Source organism: Tympanuchus pallidicinctus, unplaced genomic scaffold (genome assembly GCF_026119805.1).
Source record: "Tympanuchus pallidicinctus isolate F22 unplaced genomic scaffold, pur_lepc_1.0 scaffold2, whole genome shotgun sequence".
NCBI classification, from domain to species: domain Eukaryota; kingdom Metazoa; phylum Chordata; class Aves; order Galliformes; family Phasianidae; genus Tympanuchus; species Tympanuchus pallidicinctus.
The window spans coordinates 43,807,115-43,825,642 of NW_026294721.1; the positions used below are offsets into that span (position 1 = coordinate 43,807,115).

The window sequence follows — 18,528 nt, forward strand, 5'->3', positions numbered from 1 at the left end:
TCGCCTAATAAATTTTTGCTGAAGGGATCAAGTGGCAGCTGCCTTGCTGTCTCCCAGGAAAATGCTTTTATTTTAAATCAAAATATGCAGTATGAGTCGTCCAAATGTAGAGCTTCCCAGCTCAGAATCCAGCTTGGATCACACATCTGCCACCCCACCTTTTGCCTTGCACAGCTTTTGCACTTCTGCAGCCAAGCCTGAATTTTGACAACACCTCTCCCCGTCCCACAGAATTACCTTGCCCACACAGCCAGCAAGAAGTCTGCACTGCAAAAATTAGTGAAAGCAATTGAAAAAAGATCAACTGCTCTTAAACTACTACTTTACATAACACCATGACAACTCCAAACAAACAGGTTTTAGTAAGCAGTGTGCATACAGTACCTCGCCTGTGTTAGGGTTTGAACATAGTATTTTGGCATCCTTCCCACAGCTCAGTAGCAGCTCTGAATCTGCCATACTCCAAGCAATGGCCAGTATACCCCTGTGTGAGAAGTCACAACAAGTAACAGGTTAATATAAATGCAAAATGGTGATAAAGCGCCATTGTAAGCAAGTTGCTACAGTAGCTGAGCAGTCTATGCCAAAATGTCCTAACAGAGGAAGGAGTGGGAAGCACAAGAGTTCTCAATGTCATCAGCATTTGATATATTGGAAAAGATGCTTTCTATCTTTTGCGTGACGAGCTGTAAAGGTACAGCCACTATATATGAAAATTAAATTCAACACTTCCATATGCAAATCCACTCAATCCACTCAAATGGTTCAATTGCCTATAGCATCATTAACACATTTTATGCAAACCAATAGGTAGGAACAGCAGCTATCAAGTCTCACAGTTTTTTATTAGCAGTAGATTTGTATCAGCTGAGCCACTGGCAGCAGTTTTGGTGATAGCTGCAACACAGACACTGTTGCTCTTTATGTAAACCAGGCTACTGCTAACCCTGCAATCCAGCTGCCTTTCAAACTGTATAATCAAAGAATATTAAGATGTTGTAATTACAAAATAAACAAAAGAGTTTGGCAAAGCAGATAATGATAACAAAAAGAGAATAAATAGAAGGCTTACCCCTACCCTGGGCTCACTCACAAAACACCAGCAGAGATGATCTCCAGAGGAGATCCTTCCCCTCTGGTAGCCAGCTCTTAAATAGGTCTAGGAGGGCTGGAGCCTGGCTCCACCCCTTCTGGCAGCACAGGTGAATTACCTTCACCTGTGCTCCTGTGGCTGACTCATGGCTCGCCTCAGGTGATCAATCAGAGGTTCAGGCCGTGACTCAGCAGTTCCCATACACAAACAGAATAGAAACAAACCAGAAACTTTTGTTAAAGGGGAATTTATTTTTAATGGGAGGCCCATTCCCTTCCACCCAGCAGTATCCAACACTGCTTGCTGCTGGAAAGTGGCTTCAACTAAGCAATCATTCACAGGAAACTACGCAAAAAGTGAGATGTACTAACTGCTATAGTCATCAACACAGTGAACATTACAGAGCAGCAGACTGCAGGAGTCTTGTACCTCGTATGGCTTTCCAAAACACGCAGTGGTGAGGAGGTAAATCTAAGGTCCCACATCTGAATCACAGGTAACCTGTCGTCCTCTGAAGCCAAAACCATCTGGGTAGCAACATCGGGGTGCCAGGCCAGGCCTGAACAGTGCATCTGAAAGATAACATTGTGCCACAGCACAGGATAACCATACAGTGCTAAAGGATAGAAGCCTGCAGTCTAGATAGATTTGCAAGGAAAACAGAGTCTCAAGGAAGATGCCAATTTGCAGCTGTACTTCTGGACATTGCTTCTGACTGCACTCAGATTGGGATACTGTCCTCAACTCCATGAGCGAGACTTGGTGTGAGGTTCTGAAGGCTCTCTTGTTCATAACTGTTTTAATCCAAGAATACTGTAAAAGCAGTTGTACAGAGTCTTTTCCACTACTTTAGTATTTATTGGTATTTTAATAGAAGCCATCGCAGAGCTTATCACATGAACATTCCATCACAGCATTATAATTAAACAAGGAAAACAGCTTACTGTACTGCTATTATGTCAAGGAACAGATACATAAAATATGAAATTAGGAAACTTATCTGAGCAGGAGCGCAGTGACCAAGCAGCTAATTCAGAAGCACACATGTAAATTTCATCCTGAACTCATTACATCTTCAGTGTTTTTACAGCAATAGTCACTTATACAAATCAGAAAAACATTTCACTCTCCACAAGCTAAACAGGCTCTTTTCTCTATTGACAGCTTGGGAGAAGGTGTGATGGCTTTAAGCATACGGGAGTAGGGGCAATCAGCTCACGGGTAAAACTGTTCTGTGGTGTTCCATCACCAAGACCCATCCTTATCAAGCTGTGCCAGTGACACGCAAGCACTTCCCTGTAAGGATCCATGCAGCTGTGCCAGAGCTAACTCACCCGGTTGTTGTGGTCACTGACTTTGATGATGGGTTCGTTCTTCCTGAGATCCCACACAGTAGCTCGTCCGCTGGGGCTGGCAGAGGCCAGGATGTGCTGGACTTGTCTGTTCCATGCAATACAGCTGATGTCCTCAAGAGGCTGTCACACAAACAGCACAGCCTGTCACACCCTTTCCAAAATGAGGTCTCAAGGAGTGGAGAAAGTTTGTTAGCTTTTTCTGCTTCCTCCCCACAGCACGGAAAAGCAATGTTAACCCAGCCCTTCTTGTTGCACTGCATTCCAAAATGTCAATAAGCACATGGACTAAAAGATTGCACAGCTTAAAAACAGACCACTCAAAACAGAAAATCCTGTACAGGAATCCTTAACAAAAGCAAGCTTCCTTCAAAATGACCATATAAAAACAAACTACAGCTGCTCAAGAACAATATGCAGCAAAAGAACTTGGTTTTACTTATATTAATATGAAAATATTTGCTTTATCACAAGGACTGTAACTAATATTACCAGAAATGCAGCTCACTGCTAATTGCAATTAACAGCTAATCAAGTTAAAATTGAACTTCCCCTCCCTCCCCCAGACAGCTTCAAAGCTGTCGGTTTTAACGAGCTCACAACCTAAGTAAACATTCACATTTTTCATTAGTTTACTCTGCAGCATTTCATGAATACTGATCTAGTACCTGAGTCTTCGCTCCTGGAGTCATCGGTGTGGCGAAATTATTCAAGTCCCAGATATAGATTTCAGACTCATTAGCACCAGAGGCCACCAGATTAGTCTGTAAGACACATTAGAAGGCGCTAAGACTATTTTCAGCACCAGCTTTCGCAGTCTGAGCTTCTGGAAGGCATCAGATGGACAAATCCATGCCAATTTCTCATACAAGCTCAGGATACAGCCTTCACTTCACACAGAGCGGCTTAAGGGAAAAGCAGTAACATTGGAGATTGAAGATAATGCTGAGTAAGCAAAAGAAATCCCTACACTAAATCAAAACAGTGCTATGAACAGGATTTCTGTTTCACTGAGTGTCTGCCACGCAGTGGAGGAGCATGTGAGGAAGCTACAGGCACAGAGGGCCCGGCGCTGACATTTCTAGGATGGAGCAGATAGAGAAGCAGCTCTGCAGCTTCCCCGCTGCAGCACTCTGCCTCAGGGCAGAGCTGGCTGGAGAGAATGTGGCACTTGGGCCTCCAGCCCAATCCTGCGGCCATGACGAAAACGTCCAGGCGGTGTGATGTGGGTTAGTGGCATTGAGCACCCTTTGATTGCATCCTACGGCCACTGATGTGCAAATCCTGACTTCATAAGAGTCATAGAAAGAGAGAGGAAGCTTTTCAGAGAAGACACAATGAACAAAGGGTGGCCTTGCTAGAAGTAACTGCGCATAGACAGAAGTGTTATTTAGGAACAAAATCAACTCAGTTCTCATGCAGCTGGTGAGGGCTGAGAAAAAACTGACCCTGGTATCTAGGAGGAACTAAACTCTCATCAGCAAGTGAGAAAAGCTTGCTGATCTTGAGTTCTTCTGCCTCAAGACACCACACCACAGTGTATTTGCTCTGACTCCCTACTTCAAGTGACAATATTTTGAGCTGCTAATAGGCTTACTCCACTTCCACAGGACATACAAATCTAAAATACAGTAACACCAGAAGCTAGAACAAAAGCACAGAAATATTTTGTGTGATAAGAACAATATATGCACAGCCTATGGGAACTAAAAATGAAGACTGACTAAAACAACACAGAAAACCACCTCTACTGAAGTACAGCTAAAGTCACATGATAAATTGACAACATCAGCTGACAAGGGAAAACGATTATCTGGCCATCTCCAACTTTTTCGTCCCTCATGCTAAGATGGCAGCAATAGGACAGACTTTTCCTAATAAATACAGACAAAGGTCAGATTTAAGTCACAGAATCATAGAATCACTCAAGTTGGAAAAGATCTTAAAGATCAACAAGTCCGACCACGACCTAACCACACTACCCTAACTAACGACCCTCTGCTAAATCATGTCGCAGAGTCATCATTGTCAGGACCACAGAAAGATACACGTACACTTATGGCAACAATCTCTTAAAACAGGCCACTCATCATCCACGATTGCACATGATAAACAACTGAAAACTCACCTGAAACATGTTGACATCAAGTGCTCTCACTGGTCCTGTGTGCTTGTCTTTCTGAGCAATTATTGCTTCACTGTTTCCAAGTAAGATTTTGGCTGGGTCATACAGAATGACATTCCCATTCTCACCCCCAGCAATCAGGACTCCAGAGACGCTCTCACCTGCAGTCATGCTGTGCGGCCCCCAGATCAGTTTGTGGTACCTGCAAGACAGACAGACACAGGCTGCAGCCATCCATCACCATAATATGAGCCATAAGCCTGCATGTGAGCCTCTGCTATCTGTAGGCAGCTGTCTGTACAAGGGAGAAAAAAAAAAAGATGGAGCTGGAAAAGAATTCCAAAACCTTTCCCTCATCAGTGCTCCTGGAAGTGCAAATATTCCATCTGTAGCATAGATGCTCAGCAAATGACTTACATCAGAAATGCGTCACTTGGACTGCTACCTATTTCCCAAGCTGAATCAGAGGAATCAAATACACCAGAAACGCTTTCAAGCCTCTGTGTCACTGCACAAAAAAAAACAACAACAAAAAAAAAACAACCCACACATATTTCCTTCAGCTCAAACTTGTTGAATAAGCAAGACAGCATTCTTGGGTGTTCAACCATGTAAAGCATGGTTTTCTTCCAAATTAACAACATACTATCACATCACAGGTGTTATGCAAGCAGAAAGCAAACCTACATTGACTGCAAAGCGTTGATGAGCTACTTTACGATATCAGGTAAACCCTTTCTCTACGTACCCTGACTTCTGTAATTCTGCATGTATCTATGCAAGGGTAGAAGAAATAGAGCGATCAACAGGTTGTCAGAGAATTAGTACTATCATATTATCAGTAACATTCAACAGGTCTTAAGTATCCTAAAAGAAAGCAGAAAAGGCTGAGGAACAAAAACTGGAATCAATCATGCAATCATTTTGCTTTTGCAACTTTGCTCTTTCCAAGATATGGTTCTATTAACAGCAGCCAGAAATTTTCCATAGGACAACAGAACCTGTTACCAGATTCATCTTTTGTGTATTTCTCCACCCAGCCATTTTAATTTGTAAATTGTTTTCTGGGGACAAAGTCAAACATTCACTGAAGGAAGCACTCATAAAGAAGCATAGCATGCTGGCTGTAAGAAGTGTGTTTTGAAAAGTCAGTAAAGCAAATGCCAGTCGGCAAGGTCTGAAAAGTATCAGTTGTATTTCAAAAGGGTTAGAAAAGGAAAATTTCCAGCTTCCAACTCCTCACTCCGCCCTCAGTGGATCAGTAAAGAGCATTAACAGCAGTTCTGCCCACAGCTCAGGCCTTCAGGCACAGTCTGTGGCTCTGCTGGCTCTTCCTCACCTCCCCACATATTACAAAAGCAATGACTGCAGGGCAGTGATGGGCAAGGCCCAGCAGCAGCCAGGGGAATTTTATCGCTACAGAGATGGCACAGGTTAAAGCCAGGAGCATAACACTCTGTGTTTCCTCTTGCAAAGCCACTGCAACAGCCGTTTACTCAAATCAGAAAGGCATCTGTAAACAGAGCCACAGCCTCACTGTGTACAAAGACAGTCCTCGTTTCAATCCCTCTGCATCTGCTTACTTCTACAAACCCAGGAAATTGCATTAGGTAAAACTGTCTGATACTGTTAGGTCTTGAAATTACTGATGTGAAGTGGATAATAGAGAATGAAGGTAAAGTTATTTCCACTCTTATCAGAGGTGTGGGAGATAGCAGTTGCTTCTCTGTGAGTACCAAGAGGTCACTCGGACATACCAGGGAATTGCTGTAACTGCCTGCAGCTTCGCTCACAGTTTCGGCTCACCACAATTGGTTATGCTACCCCTGAAGCTCGTATGAAAAAGTCATGGATCTGCTCCAAGTGATGAAAATAGTCACCCCTGTCTCTACTTATCACGCACTTCCACTGTGATGTGTAGCAACCACTGCTGTGGCTACTAGAGAGCTACTGCAAGCACTGTGCAAGAGGACACGTGGCACTTAGATGAGAGCAGCATTGCTTCAGAGGAGCGCAGGGTAAAGAGCTGAAAACTACCCAAAGCTGTGAGGGCAGGAGCATGGCTTCTGAGATGCACAGAGATGTATGACACCATACATAAGACAGGACCCAGTTTGCCACAACAGATTAATGACCTCAAATCACCTACATGCCCAACTAGATGTGCCAGTTTGAAAAATTGATTGCTTCCACAGTTACATCTTTCTTTCTGTTTTCTGAGGAATGCCAGGGGTTCCCTGGAGTCAGAAGACACATTCACACCTCCCAGCTAACATCACAGTGAAGTTCAGGGAGCGCACAAGCAGCCTGCAGCACCTGAGAGTCCCAGTTTATTGTCTCCACAATAACACTTGAGCTGTCCCCAATAGCGGGAGCACCCAGGTGCCACTCTACTGAACAGCTGCAGTCAAACACCATGCATTGGTCTTTCGGCACATACCATACACAGCAGCCCCCATTACTGCTTGCTTACAGCCCCACTGCTACCTGTGAGAGGAAGAAATGACGGCACACGACTTCATGTCCAGTGAAGGGTCTGATAAGTCCAACTCAAATATTTCCAGGGAAGCATTTGTGCTGAAACTTGCATCCAACTGCTGGGCTGATGTGCCTGCAAAGGAACATGATTACCAATGAGGAAGAGATGTTGCACAGCAGATCGGCACAAAAGGGGACATTAAAACCATTGTCCTTGCAAAAAGGACCCTGAGACAGAATCAGTTTTTCCAATTAATTATTTAGGAGTGTTTCTATGCAATTCTATCCACAGATCCCTGCAGGGGAGTTTCTTCACCAGTATCAACAAGGAAAGCTCTAGGAGTGTCAGCCTTCCCGTGCCCCAGAGGAACTGTACAACGATATCTAGTCTTCCAAGCACAAGCTGACAGCTTGGCAGCAGCGACCCAAAACTCACCAGTGGCCAGGTAAATGGGGTGCTGCTGGGCAGGACTCCATGCCTGCATGGCAGTGAGGTCAATCTCTTTCAGCTTCATTTTGCTGAAAAGATAAAAACAACGATTAAACGCAGGAAGAGACGAGAAGGCACCCTTCCCCTCAGAACGGAGACTTTTTCCTCAGAACGACCCTTCGGGCTGGGGGTGGCCTCGAGCCCAATAAGCGAGCGGCTACCGGCGGGCACGCACTCCTCATTTCGGACAAGAAATGAGGCTAAAAACCCCAATGACCGAGAACTCTACCCGCACTCCAGTCCCGGCCCGGCGTTCACCCACTCCCGGCCCGCTCCAACGTGGCAGCCGCGGCGCCGCCTCCCGCTTCCGGGCGCTCCCGGCGCCTTCCGGGCGGCAGCGGGCGGGGCTTCGTTTCTCCCAACCCGGGGCGGAGGGGTGCGGGCCTCCCGCGGGCTTCGCTCAGGGCCGGGACCTAGGGAGAAGGGAGAGACGGAGATCAGGAGGGCCGGAGACGGGCCCGGAACCACCGTGCGGGGGTAGTAGGGCCGCCCGTCCTCAGTTCGACAGCGCTCGTCACGGCGTGTCAGGATGTGAACAGCACTGAGGTTCATCACCGGACGGGACCCCGCCCCGCGCCCAGGGCGCCCCTTTCTGACGGTCATTTTCTTACTTTAAACTCAGAGAGGGCGCAGCTAGCCTCTCGCCGCGAGCCGGGCAGCCGGCTGCGTCCCCCACGCTGTTCAAGAGGCGAGCACCGCGCTGGGAGAAAGCGATGCGTCAACCTTATGGTGCCGCGGGGCCGAGCGCCCGTCGACCACGGCCCTGCCGCCGGGCATCGCTCAGCCTCACAGCCACTACCAGACAGCCGCACCGCGCGGCGGGAAGAAGAGCTCCCGCTCCTCGCTCCGCCATATAAAGGAGGCGGAAGCGGCACCGCTATTGGTCGCGAGAATCACCGCTCACCATTGGTTGCTTTGTTCCCCACAGGCGCCGCTGATTGGTCCCCGAGACGTTTCCCTGCTGCGTGTACGTCGCAGCGAGGCGGAAGTGCGGCGCCTCTCTCCAATTCCACTTCCGGGGGAAAAGCAGAAGTGCCAATAGCGATAAAGAACAGGAGGGCGGGCGGGAAGAGACGTCCAATGAGCGCGGGGCGACGGCGCGCGATGAGGCCGCCATGACGCGGAGCTGCTCGGCGCTGGGCTGCAGCGCTCGCGACAACGGGCGGAGCCGGGAGCGCGGCATCTCCTTCCACCAGTGAGTGCGAGCGGCGGGTCGCAGCCTCCGGCGCTTCCCGCCCTGCCGACCCCTCTCCACCCGCAGGTTCCCGGTGGACGCCGCGCAGCGCCGCGAGTGGATCCGCGCCGTCAACCGGCTGGACCCGCGAAGCCGGCGTGCCTGGAGCCCCGGGCCGGGGGCCATCCTCTGCTCGCGGCACTTCGCCGAGGCCGACTTCGAGCGCTACGGGCTGCGGCGCAAGCTGCGGCGGGGGGCCGTGCCGTCCCGCTTCCCCCTGGCGGTGCGTTGAGGGAGAGGGGTTGTGACGGCTCCCGACCGCCGCTAACTACCTCCAGCCGCCGCTAACGGCCGCCGTTCCGCCCTAGGAGCCGCCCCGCGGCCACCCGCGAAAAGTGCCGTTGCGGAGCGCGCTGCGGAGCCAGGACCACACGTACAGCCGCAGCGGGGCAGGGCCGGCCTCGCCCGCCGCCGGCCCCCGCCGCCTCTGCGGGCCCGTCCGGAAGCTGGCGGCGCGCCGCGGGTTGCCGCGGGCCGCGCTGCGGGTGCTGCGGGCGCTGTTTCCAGGTAGGGCCCAGCCCCGCTCCCGGCTGCCCCCCACCGGCTCCTTGCTGCCCGCGCTCTCGGTGTTGTGTTTGTGAGCAGATCTGCCCCGTGGTGCCCGGCGCTGGAGGCGGCCCGCCGAGTATTGCCCTGCCATGAGACAGTTCGCCTGCCTGCTGCACCTCCGCCACCGCGCCGCCTACGAGCAGCTGAGGAAGGTTTTCCCCCTGCCGCATCCCGCCAGCCTGACCAAGCAAGTCTGCCCCCAGCCCCTCCGTGTGCTTGGTGAGGGGTTGTGTACATGGCACAACCCCTGCATGAACAATTCCAGGGAACCTGCTGAGCTCCAAAGAGCTCTCCCCCCTGTATTGATGTGACAGAGGCTTAATTTAAGGACCTCGGGTGCTGTAGGGGATGTACGTGGTGTAGCAGAAACAAAGGACCACAGAAAGGCTGAGGTCCTCTGATCCCACTTTGACACACAGGCACGGAAATACTGTTCAATCCGTGCTCTTAGAATTCAGAGCGTAGACATGAGAGAAGGGAGGGATTTGCCACTTATAGGCAGGAAGAGAACTGTGAGTAATGGCCCTTAAATAGAAGCAAGAGCTAAGCAAGCACCTGCTGTACTGCTCCAACAGCCAGAGAGTTGGACAGGGCTGCATCCATAGAAAGCAGTAACATTTAACGTAAAAAACTGGGGACTAGTTTTTGGAAAAAGGAGGAGACGAAGAAAACTTGAAGAAGGGAAGGAGTACACCAAGCAGACAGGATGGGGGCTTGGGTTTTCTTACTTTGCCACATGAGGATTGAGGGAAGTAGCTGAGAATTTGGAAGCGTCTGATTTTAATTTATGGGAGACATTTCCAAAACATACAACTGTGTTGCATAACTCTTTGCAAATAAGTGCATGGGCTGAGAATCCATAACCTGTAGTGCTGCCAGAGGCATTAGCAAGGGGTGAAGTAACAGTGCACAACATAAAAGTTGAAGAAAGTCCCTGGCATCTCCACAGACCCTGCCCTAAGGGGGGCCAGAGAACAGGATGGACTGAGCAGAGTAGGATTAAGCTCCAGATCTTCTCAACCAGCTAAAGGTTTGCAGCATGGAGAAAGCACGTGCTGTGGAGATAAGCTTGGCTTTGCTGGGCCATTGCAGTGCTCCATTGTACTCTGCTCAGTTTCCTTTTTCTGTTGTCCTAATCTCCACTTTAGAGGCAGGAACCCACTGTTATTTCCACACTGAAATTTTTGTTTGACTTTCCATCACTGGGCTGCAAGAAAGAAACACGTGTTTCAGTTCACTGTGTGCTGGTTGGCTGGGTCTGCATTGCAGCTCTTTACGTGCCTGATAAAGTTTTTATAAAGTGGTGAACTGTGCTGGCTGTTGCTTCAGTTTTCTCAGAAGCACATCCTCTAACTACATGCTCCTTTTTTTTTCCAGCTGGCTGTCTAATGATGCTGCAGCTCCAGGCTTCAGCAATGATATGTTCCTCCAGCTTCAAGAAAAGGTGGAGAGAGGGGAACAGGCCTACTGCTACTGTACCCTGATGGTACAGGATGTGTCCCTGCAGAAGAGCCAGGAGTGGGACCAGCAGACCCAGCACCTGACTGGCTTTATTGACTTGGGAGCAGGCAGCCTTGATGCTGATGAAGCTCCGCTGGCCTCAGAAGTGGTAGTTGTCATGGCAGCCGGTATCTCAAGCCCTTGGAGGGCTCCCCTCGGCTACTTCTTTGTGAGCAGCGTGACTGGTTGCCTGCTGGCTCAGCTGCTTCGTCAGGCCATCAGTAAACTGAACAACATTGGTGTCACAGTGCTGGCCGTGACATCGGGTGCCACCGCGTGCGGGGCTGAGACGGCGAGAGCTCTGGGGGTCAGGATGAACCCCCAAAGGATCCGCTGTGCTTTCCATCACCCGCCCAGCTCCACTCACTGCATTGCATACTTCTTTGATGTTTGTCACGCTCTCCGGTTGATAAGGAACACACTGCAATACTCCCAGAAGATACAGTGGCTCAGTGACACTGTGCAGTGGCAGCATGTGGTGGAGCTGGCAACTTTACAGGAGAAAAAGCTGTTAGGGCCCACATCAGGCCATCCAGAGAGCAAAGAGACTTGCCAGCTAAAGGTTAACCTTGCTGCCCAGTTGTTCAGTGACGGCGTTGCTGATGCACTGGAGCACCTCCAGAAGCTGGGCCTGGCCTCATTTCAGAACTGTGGTGGTACAGTCAAGTTTCTGCGTACGATGAGCCGTCTGTGCGATGTATTTCATGGCAGAGGTCCCTATTGCAGTGGACTGAAGGGGCCTTTGCTAGCTGGAAATTACAACAAAATCAGCCCCCTCTTCCATGAGGCCAAGAGCTTCTTTGTTACCTTAACAGACTCTACAGGGAGATACATTATTAAGAGCAAACGCAGACTGGGCTTTCTGAGTTTTTTGCTCAATGCTGAGAGCCTCAAGTGGCTTTACAGCAACCCTGTGCTTCAAGAGGGTGCTCCTTCTCACCGCCTCCTGACCTCTGCCTTCAGCCTTGAGCCGTTGGAGCAGTTTCTCTGGGCTCTCCGGCAAGCCTGCAGCGCTGGCAGTGGGAACCCCACCTGTGCCATGTTTCAGGCTGCCTACCGCAAAGTGCTGGCTGGCTGCAGCCTGGCGCCAGACACTCTGCACAGCACAGCAAGTATAAGCAGCTTGGACTTGTCCCTGTCTCACAGGACAGACCTTACCCTTGGCAGCATTTGTTCTCAGTATAACCCAGCTCATAGGCCGATGCTGGCAGCAGAGCTCCCTTGTGCTGGCCTTCTTTTGCGTGACTCTCCTCTGAGCAATGCACTTACAGACCTATCACTGCACAAGCAAAGCATCACCTATGCTGCAGGCTTAGTTGCTGAGCAGTTAGCCTCCAACTTGCGATGTGAGGCTTGTGTTGCATCCCTCTTTGAGTCAGGGAGCAGGCTAAGGTGCGGAGCAGTGCTCTACATCAAGAAGTTACACGGACTAAGCCTGCCCTCAGCAAGTGTGCACCACGTGGCATACATTTCTGAACAAATCCTGAGCAGGCACAGACAACTGGGAGATAACAAGAACTCTAAGTTACATTATTTGTCTCTAGAACAGAAAATTTTCCATGAGCTTCTGGGACAAAATCACCTCTTCCCTACCCTTTCTGAGCACCTATTTGAGGGGGAATTGCACACTGACAATCACTACTCAATCTTAGTGAAGGGAATAGCAGAGTGTTACTTAAACATCAGAACAAACCAAGCCCAAAAATTGAACTTCAGTTACCACTGTGGCAGGCACAGATTGAAGAAAGTGAAGGGAAAGCATTTATTCCCATCACAGCTAGGTAGCTGTTGGTCAAGCCAAACCCATGCAGGATCATGAATATTTATTGCTGTCCTCCAGCTCAGTGGCCAGATCCATGCAATAGGTGCCCAGCAAACCACATGGTGTCTTTCCATGATTTGCCATGCAAAACTAGTGTTGACGAGTGATGACTTGGGACACTGTGAATGTTCTGACCCAAGTTTGAGTAGGCAAAGCAAGGAAGTCCATCTAGCAACTCTTTGAAGCAGCCACATATTTCGTGCAACTCAGGATAGGAAGCAGTTGCTTAAATGCCTGGGGAGGTGGCAAGGAACAGCATGGTGTCTGCTCCTGATGCTGGCTAGCATAGTGCTGCGAGTGCTCTTGCTAGGAGAAAAGATGCATCCATATTTGCAAGGGGCAGGGGAGTGGTGTGCTGCTAACTTGATTTTACCATTAGCAGACTTGTGATTAAATCAGCTGGAACTAAGAGACTCTAAAGGGAAAATGCTTAAAAACGGAAATAAATCATACGGAAACAAAATGGGACTTGAGTTGTACATAGAACTGATGAGCCAGGCATGCAAGCTATTTAAGTCTAGAACTTGGTGAAGAGAGGACTACAGCAACTGCAAAGTTGAACCCATGCGTCTCACAAACGAGGTAGTGGATGTGAAGCAAACACTTGTCATTCTTCAAGGCACAAGGGCAGTGCTACTTCATCACTTGTGCAGGAGCACCACACATCTATGTACACGCGTGCTGCAGCATGGGGAGTGTTTCAGGTCCCATACATGGCCCCCATGAGATCTCCCCAGTCACTGTGCAGCACAACCCTTCATCCTAGAGCTGGTGTTCCATCTGGTCTTGTGCCCTGAGCTGCAAGACAGGTCTGTCTCATCCTTAGACACTGTTTTCCTTGAACAAAGCTATAGGCCAGGTTTCTTCAGTTGGTTCAGTATTGTGGTGAGGAAGGTGCCTTGGTGTGCCACGTTTTACCTCCAACAGGAATTTCGTGTAATTCATTGCACTGCTCACTTTTTGCTACACAGAACAGAGGTTGCATCCATGGAAATAGGAGGGTAGTATTTCCCACACAACTCTCTGGCTCTCCAGTCCAATTACCCATGCAAAAAGCCATCACTAACTGCCACGAAACCAGTTCAGCCAGAATACATTTTGCAGGAAAACATCTCCCCTCATACATATGTGTATAGAAAATGCTTCCAGAATCCCTATGGTTGGTTAAGCTGCATGCTACTTCATTTGAGTTAGAATATTTGCACTGCCTAAACCTCCAGCCACAAGATGAGATGAGTCACAGGGGAGCAGGCACTTCCTTGCTGCTTTTTTTTTGGCTGGATAGTTGCCTGCTACCACTTCCTGTTTACATCAGAGTGAGTCTGTCTTGCTTGACACAGACTGAGCCTTCTCCCCAAGGGGATGCTCGTAGACAAAAAATGTGAGTGAGACTCTGACCTCCGGTGATGCCCATGACCAACATAGTTCATCCATCCTTCTGCACTTCACTTAAATATTGATGAAAGAGTTTTCAAAACACTGCTGAAGTTTCCCAGGGTTTAGCAGAATTAGGCCTGAGCAAGAAGTACATATTAGAAAACGAACAAAGAAAAACAAGTTGCAGTTACCAGATAACCTAAGAAAGCCATCTGATATTCAGTGTAAGCTTGACAGTTGTTACAGGAGTCCTGTATAAATTAAACATTCATTTCCAAAAATACAGAGCAGCTGTTGCCCAGCAGAAATGCTTTTAGCTGTTCTCACACTTCAGGAGCTGCCAGGTTTCAGAGGAACTGCTGAGTGCAGTTATTGCCAGGGAATTTTCCCCACCACGCCTGTTCAGTCTCTCTTCTCAGCACCATCTCCCTGTGCAGATGTTCACCATCTCTGAAGCACCCACACTCGTGCCAGCACTCTGCACTTCTGGAATCCATACAAACTCACTCAAATCACTTCAATACAATAACTGCTTCTCTCAGTCTTCTATTGTACCCTTGTCATCACATACATTTTCAAGTTCATGTGTTATCACATGAAACTCTTTGCTTTCCCTGAGCTCTGCTCATCCTCCTTTTTATCCTTTTCACCCCTCCTGCAGATGCTGGCAATCTACACTACTGGAGCTGCTGCCACATCTCCAGGGCTGCTCTTGCAGCCTGATACCATCTCACAGTGCCAGGAGCCAGAACACTAGCTGCATTGTTACATGCCATGCATGGCAAGGTGTGAAAGTACACTAATATCCAATGGTTTATCTCTGGTAGAATTCAATCACGTATTGGAAAGTCAAGGCAGTACTAAACATTTACAGAATAGTATAAATGTTTATTTCCTTTGTGATTTATCTGACTTTTATTTTTACAATATAGAAAAGTGTATTCTTTGAATAGGTCTAGTAAATATAAATTTAGTTTTTCTACTTTCAGATGTAAACAGAACTACAAAATGAACCCTTGTCCCATTCCCAATTATTTTCACACAACTGCATGAGCTTGACTGTCAATCTTGTCCAGCAGTTTGATGCAAATGGCTAAGGAAGTACAAAACCCAATCCGTACATATTATACTAGTGAAAAGGGAAGAGAAGAATCCCAGCTTAATATTGAAGAAAGCTTGCTCAAAACAAAATTGAAAAACTAAGAGCTTTTTGATTGCACCTTCAAAGTCTTTAGAAGCAAAATATTCTCAAGCAATGCCATCATACATAATTACAACTGTAATCTAAATTTCACAAGTTTCTGCACACTGTATATAAATACACATCACAAAAGGTGCAATTTAGAGAAAGACACAATATATACAAAATTAACATGGATTGAAGTCTAAACAAAAGAAGGCATATTGCAATCTGTTTGAAAAATAATGTAAGTAGTTTTTACTTTATTCACTTACACTAATTTACATTTATACAAATCTTACTGGACGTACTACATTAGGTCACTAGAAGTAAACTGAATATCTGCACTATGTAGGTTGCTCTGGAAGTAATGCCTCATTTATTTCCACGTAAACTGCAACAAAGAGCACAGCAACAGTATTTGATAGAGCAAATTCTCAGCTGCAACACACTTTTCCAGTCACCACTTTCAGCTACACGTTTTCACCAGCAATGAACGAGAGCCCATATGCCATGCTCGTAAAAATCTGCACCAGAGGTGACCCGCAGTCGCCACTGTTAAAATACACAACCACCACCTCACTGTGCTCACATCCACTGCTTGGTCTCCATCAACATTCAGCAAGAGTTGGTGAATGTCAACGGGTGCCATTTTTTTCTGCACGGAGGAATTCAGTGACACACCTTCGCTTCATATGTACCTGCATGTCAGATGCCCTTCCATCAGACTGCCTCAACAGAATGTTGGCAGGAAGGTTCAACCTCTCCTGCCATGCCACTGACATCCATCTGCCTCTAACATTGTGAGCTAGCGTAATAAAATAGGAGGCATTACTTTCAGAGCAGCCCTTGTACATGTAAGAAGTTATTGTACTGACTTTTAATAAACCCAAGGCTTAATTACAGAAAAAAAAACAAAACAGACACTTACTTACAGAAGAGATGGATGGATTCCCTTTTCAGAGATTTGCACTAATATACTTGCAGTTTACGCTCAGGGAGATGTTACTAAACCAGACAGAGCCATTCTGATAGTGACCAGTAGTCCACATCTGATCTCCAACAGCCACCTGACGGGCCTTCCATTGCTGCTGGCCACCTTCCAGTCCTTTGAGCCCCCAAGCCATTCTAGGGGGAGCAGAAGCCTCTTCCATCTTTTTGCCATCTCACACACAAGTAGGCATTTGGCTCTGCTAGAAAACCTGGAGGAAGAGCTCTGCTGCATCTCTGTGTTTACAGTTTTATATGAAGATAAAAAAAATCCTTTTTGGAAAAACCTAGCTACATTGTTCAGGGAACAGAAAGAGTTGTTAAAAATGCCTGCGATTAAACATGGTTATTGACATTCACATTAGTAAGTAACCTATGAGATTGATTTTGCAAAGATGTTCCACTATCAAAAAAGTGATCTGAGACTGCCTGTAACAAATACTGGAAAATTCCTGTCCCATTCTACATACAGCTCTACCTTGATTTGTGTTTTGTTGGTATACTTTCCTCCCCCCTTTTTTTTTTTTGTTTTTGAGCCAAAGGATCCACACATCTGTTTTAGCAGCAATCTTGATTCTGTGCTAGCATCCTCTCTGATCACTGTGCTCTCCATCATTCTAAACAGGCCTCAGAAAAACCCAACAAACCCAAAACAAAATCTTTAAAAGCCAAATAGACCACCACAATTTCAAGTAGCACCATGAAGACCCACAACCAGGCTGAACACAATATCTCCTCCTGCACTTGCAGGTCAGTTCAGATTCAGATTGTCCTGAGTCCTCATTAAGACAACTGTAGCACTCCTGTCTCCTGACCCTCACCTACTCAGGCTCAAAACAGCTTAATCCTTGAAAATGCAATAGCCTGCACAGCACTACCTGCAGAGAGGATTGAGCTGCTGCAGAGCTCTGAACACCAAGCTTCACTCAAGCAACAGCATCTGCCTGCTGCACAGGCAGAGTAGCATTGCAACATGGCTGTTCTTCCTCACTTTTAAGAGCAGACCACTATCTTAGCCTCTGAGTTCCATTAAAAATAACCAAAGAAACAACAAAACATTGAGTCTTCACCCATGATCATCTCAAAAATTTTCCATTATTCTATTGCCTCAGAATTCCTTAGGGCCCACTCTAGTGAGGTTCCCAAACACTTGTTGACAATAAACCTGCAAGCAACCACCATATACTCGCCTGTGTAATTTCATACCGCTCTGCTCATGAGGGAGCATTACGCCGTGTCAGGTCCCAAGTGTAGGTACTACCTCCCATTCAGATGCTGATTTTTATACATTTCCTTTCAGAAGTGACTGATACACATATACTCCTCACTGTGGGCCTGTTGCCTCAGTATCTTTCTTTGTTTTCCAGCACAAAGCAACACAACTTTATGTACTGTAAATAATATATTATAATAATTTATATATGCCCTTCAGGCAGTTATTTTTGGGGAAAGGGAAGAAAACACCTACTCTTTTTTTCCTTTAAGAAACCCAAGTTAAAAGCTGTACATCAAGAAGAAAAAATGTCTTTAGGAGTTATCTTATGCAGAAGAGAATTTAGCTAAGACTTAAAAGGCTCTAAATCTTGTTACAAAATATTTCCTTGTTTAATCTTCTGCAAGTCAATTAAAACAAGCACCAAATTGGCAAGTGTTACTAAATCCTCTATTCCAAATCAAAGTGTCCCTGTGCCTTAAGTGTTCTGTTCAGTTTGCTTCATTGTGGCTCATGTGCACGCGTCAGCAGTTCATGGCACAAGGGTCACTTTTGGACTTCCCTGCAGAGTTAATAACTCTCATCAAACAGCGTCCAAACTCCTCCAGGATCATGCGCTCCGCTGCTGCTTTCGACTTGCCCATCTTCTCAGCTTGCTCTGCCTGTGCCAGAAGGCATTCACAGGTTGCATCGGCTACCTCCTTGGTTACAAACGTGAAGGGCAGCCTGAAACAAAACAAAACATCCGCTCACCCCAACAGGCAGCCTACAAGCCACAGTTTGAGTCAAATGAATAGGCAGGCAATTTCTGCTTTGTTCTTGCTGCCACTGAGGTACGCTGCAAAACAGATTTTGAGATGCCCAGGTATGCAGAAAAACTATCCAGCTTTTACTGTATAGGCAGCCTGAAGTTCATATGCACTCAGTAATTGGATGTGTATTTCTGTTTTCTAGAAGCATACAACAACCACGAAAAAACAATGCTTAGCTACATGCTTGAATACAGCCAAGCTTTGCACACAGTAGATTTCACAGGAGACAAAAGACTTCACCTGAGTACTTCTGGTCCTACAGCTTATGCAGATAACATTCAAAGATGACAGGAACATACCTGTCACATGCATC

General features: G+C 47.2%; 3 protein-coding genes across 28 annotated transcripts in view; 1 reads left to right on the forward strand and 2 right to left on the reverse strand.

Moving 5' to 3' along the window:
• Nucleotides 1–8,289, reverse strand: part of SEC31A (SEC31 homolog A, COPII coat complex component) — a 34,512-nt gene extending 26,223 nt beyond the window's left edge. For 12 of the 23 annotated variants that reach the window (XM_052683161.1, XM_052683158.1, XM_052683153.1 and 9 more), the window contains exons 1-8: nt 7,768–7,896; nt 7,485–7,567; nt 7,058–7,181; nt 4,574–4,772; nt 3,114–3,209; nt 2,428–2,568; nt 1,523–1,665; nt 385–484 (exon numbers count right to left, since the gene is read on the reverse strand). In XM_052683161.1, coding sequence (XP_052539121.1) covers nt 385–484; nt 1,523–1,665; nt 2,428–2,568; nt 3,114–3,209; nt 4,574–4,772; nt 7,058–7,181; nt 7,485–7,563 — 882 coding nt within the window. In that variant the 5' untranslated portion in view covers nt 7,564–7,567; nt 7,768–7,896. Of the gene's footprint in view, nt 1–384; nt 485–1,522; nt 1,666–2,427; nt 2,569–3,113; nt 3,210–4,573; nt 4,773–7,057; nt 7,182–7,484; nt 7,568–7,767; nt 7,897–8,149 lie in introns of those variants that run through there. The other 11 variants (XM_052683165.1, XM_052683164.1, XM_052683159.1 and 8 more) reach the window with 3 other exon arrangements.
• A 1,388-nt stretch (nt 8,290–9,677) lies between these two features.
• THAP9 (THAP domain containing 9) lies at nt 9,678–13,106 on the forward strand. Its single transcript, XM_052683172.1, has one exon. The coding sequence runs from the start codon at nt 10,679–10,681 to the stop codon at nt 12,638–12,640; it is 1,962 nt and encodes a 653-aa protein (XP_052539132.1). The 5' UTR covers nt 9,678–10,678; the 3' UTR covers nt 12,641–13,106.
• Nucleotides 13,107–14,887: 1,781 nt separating this feature from the next.
• LIN54 (lin-54 DREAM MuvB core complex component) overlaps nt 14,888–18,528 on the reverse strand; it is a 38,725-nt gene continuing 35,084 nt past the window's right edge. For all 4 annotated transcript variants that reach the window (XM_052683168.1, XM_052683167.1, XM_052683170.1 and 1 more), the window contains one exon: nt 14,888–18,129. In XM_052683168.1, the coding sequence (XP_052539128.1) occupies nt 17,928–18,129 (202 nt within the window). In that variant the 3' untranslated portion in view covers nt 14,888–17,927. The remainder of the gene's footprint in view (nt 18,130–18,528) is intronic.